This window comes from Postia placenta (assembly GCF_002117355.1).
Source record: "Postia placenta MAD-698-R-SB12 unplaced genomic scaffold POSPLAscaffold_203, whole genome shotgun sequence".
Taxonomy (NCBI): Eukaryota; Fungi; Basidiomycota; class Agaricomycetes; order Polyporales; family Adustoporiaceae; genus Rhodonia; species Rhodonia placenta.
The window spans coordinates 1-2931 of NW_020170034.1; the positions used below are offsets into that span (position 1 = coordinate 1).

General features: G+C 57.8%; 1 protein-coding gene across 1 annotated transcript; it reads right to left on the minus strand.

The window, feature by feature from the left end:
- Window positions 1-842: 842 nt before the first annotated feature.
- POSPLADRAFT_1162382 (hypothetical protein) lies at window positions 843-2853 on the minus strand (the record flags this gene model as incomplete). Its single annotated transcript, XM_024487728.1, has 6 exons — window positions 843-1162; window positions 1212-1383; window positions 1432-1521; window positions 1572-1820; window positions 1884-2039; window positions 2623-2853. 6 exons carry the CDS (start codon window positions 2851-2853, stop codon window positions 843-845), a joined length of 1218 nt encoding a protein of 405 aa, XP_024332694.1.
- Window positions 2854-2931: the final 78 nt, after the last annotated feature.

The window sequence follows — 2931 nt, forward strand, 5'->3', positions numbered from 1 at the left end:
CTGCAGCAATTCGCTTCGAGAAAGAGCACGAGCACTCAATCCAGGATTTCGACTTCAAACGCGGAGCCCTAGTGCTCATACGCAACACGAAGATCGAGAAGTCCCTCAACCGCAAGATGCGCNCGCGATATCTAGGCCCCCTCATCGTTGTCTCGCGCAACAAGGGCGGCACGTACATCGTGTGCGAACTCGACGGTACAGTCCTCGATCGACCCATCGCAGCATTCCGCGTCATTCCGTATTTCGCGCGCAAATCCATACCAATTCCCGAAGATCTCGAAGATGTCTCGACCGAGCGTCTTCGAGAACTCGAACTATCGAATTCTCTAGGCGACGACGACGATGATGAAGTCGAAGAAGCCGAAGAACGCGACGAATAGAGGTTATTCCCTTTTATTACTTGTACAACACGATACATATTTTCTTCTCTCCATTCCTGCTCTCACGTTACGCGATATGTTTGATTTTCTCCTACGTTCCAGACCATCCCTTGTACGAATACCTTCGATTCAACTCGATAGTCGCGACATTGTTCGACGTTCTACGAACGCTTCGATTCGACCGTTGCGCGGAGGCTCACCTTAGACGAGTCCTCCTAGGCTGTGATGACAAACTGAGCCTATATTTTTATTAAGTCCATTTTCCCTCACTACGAACATTTCTATTTCGCCTTCTATGACCTTCAATCATGTTACGACAGGCTTCGAACACTTATTTTCATTTTCTTTTCTTAGTTCCCGCCAGGTTTCGTCTAGGCCAAGGGCCGCATTTTCCATTCGACCATCTACGCAATACTCTACGACATAAGGACAACTACGATACAAGACGACCCGCGCCATCGCCTACTCATCATCGACAGCCCCATGCACGAAACCGATCCCTCCCTTCGCGAGCGCGGCCTTCTCCATCTTCTGGAGGTCGAGGTCCATGTCGTGGAGGAGCGCTCGACGGCGCGCGATGTGAGCACGCTCCTCGCGGATGACGCGGATGATTCCACGAGACTCGTCGTCGAGGTCGAGCGCATCGAGGTCGTCCTGCTCGAGCCCAAGGCGGCTGGCCCCATCGAGAGGCCGTCGTAGAAGGGGGCGCGGAGGCTCGTCGACGCAACGCTTCTTCGAACCACTCGAGTCCGCGATCGAAGGCCCAGGCGAGGCCGGCCGAACTACCACAACGTCAGCCAAAGTTTAGGACAACCAGAAGAAACAACTTACTGCGCTTTTTGGTGGTTGATCCCCCGCCGCGCGTCTTCTTTGTCTTGCCTAGGACAGACACCTTGTCGAAATAGCAGCCCTGTTGGAACTGCGCGCACCTCTCGCAGGTCGTACCGTTCTCGACCCACACGCAATCGACCGGGGCCGAGCGGTAGCCGGCGCAGCGATCGCACTATCAAGGCGTTAGCATCGAACCGCTTCGACGGAGGCTCGAGCTTACCTTCTGTCCCGACAGGCGCTTCTCAAGCGCAACGGTGGCCATATCGACCTCTGTCATTGCGAAAGGACGCTCGAGCGTCCGAGGAGTCTTCTACGAAAGAAAGATTAGTAATCGAAGGACGGTAGAAGAGAAACACTTACGATCGAAGGGTCGTCCGACAACTCAGTGACCTCCTCGTCGACCCTCGCGCGCCCTTTCCCCTTGTCGACACCGGCAGGTGCAGGGTCGGGAAGGAGTCCTTCGGCGGCCGCAATCCTCGCCAACTCTTCGTCGGCGGCCTCTTGTGCGCGACGCTCGTCTTCGGCCTGCTTCCGACGGTCCTCTTCGTCCTTTCGACGCTGTTCGTCTTCAAGGCGACGTTCCTCGGCGGCCTTCGCACGCTTCGCGGCCTCTTCGACGCGTCGTGCTTCCTCCTCGGCGAGGCGCTTCTGTTCTTCGAGGCGTCGTTCGACCTCGGCGTCGATGGCGGTCGCGAGCTCTGGCCAGTCACCGCGCGCCCATTCGACCCAGGACTCCGACGCCCGCTCGGCGAGTTGCTTGACGGCGGCGGCGACGCGCAGCTCCGTCTCCTCGTCGCGGATGGCGCCCAAGGCCTTGCGATAGGCGAGCTGTTCGAAAACAAGGGGTTAGTTGGGTTATGCAGATTTACGAGCGACTTACCACGAGCGGCGACAAGTCTTGTGCCCACTCTTCGACCACATCGAGCGCGGCGTCGGCAGTCGGCGGAGCCTCGAGGACCACGAGCAGCGAGGCGAGGCGGCGGTTGACGAGCGAGGGAGTCGACGCAGGGGTGGCGGAGCGAGAAGACATCGTAGAAGCAGAGGAAGTGTGCGAGGAGGGGCGACGAGGTAACGAAGAAGAAACGATGGGCTGGGGAAAATGAGGCTAAGTCTACCCTGCTTATAACCCCTTTCCGACCAGCATTTAGCGCCGGCCACGTGGCGTTCGAAACCGACGCGGGTTGTCATGCCGCTTCGATCCGTTCACGACCATCGCGCTTCTCGCATCACGTGGAGGACCGAGGGCGGTCCAAATTTCAATAGGGAGGAGATGATAGGCGCCAAGCCCCTCTGGGCCCCGATACACCTCTTTTCGGCAGTCGCATCCCGCCTGGCACTTCGACTCAGTCACACAACAGTTCGATTTCGCCTTCGACGCTCTTCGACACCTTCGACGGTGCACGACGCTTACTCGAAGCTCGGCACGGTCTTCCCGAGGCCTCGTGCGTAGATCTCGGAACATCTTCCGCATTCGGCGAACAATAGGGCCACTTGACGCCGCTCGGCCAAACGCGCGCTTCGCTCCAAGCCACACCGAAGTAGCCGGTCTTTCCCGATTAGGTATCGAACCTCGCGGCATGCCTTCACGACGGCTACCGGTCCGAAGTGGCCATATGTTGCTCTTCATCTCCGCGTTCGGCATGACGTCACTCTACCGATGGACTTGGTATGTGCCTCTCGGTGAGGCAGGTTCTTGAGGACAATGCAAAGCCCTTGTACT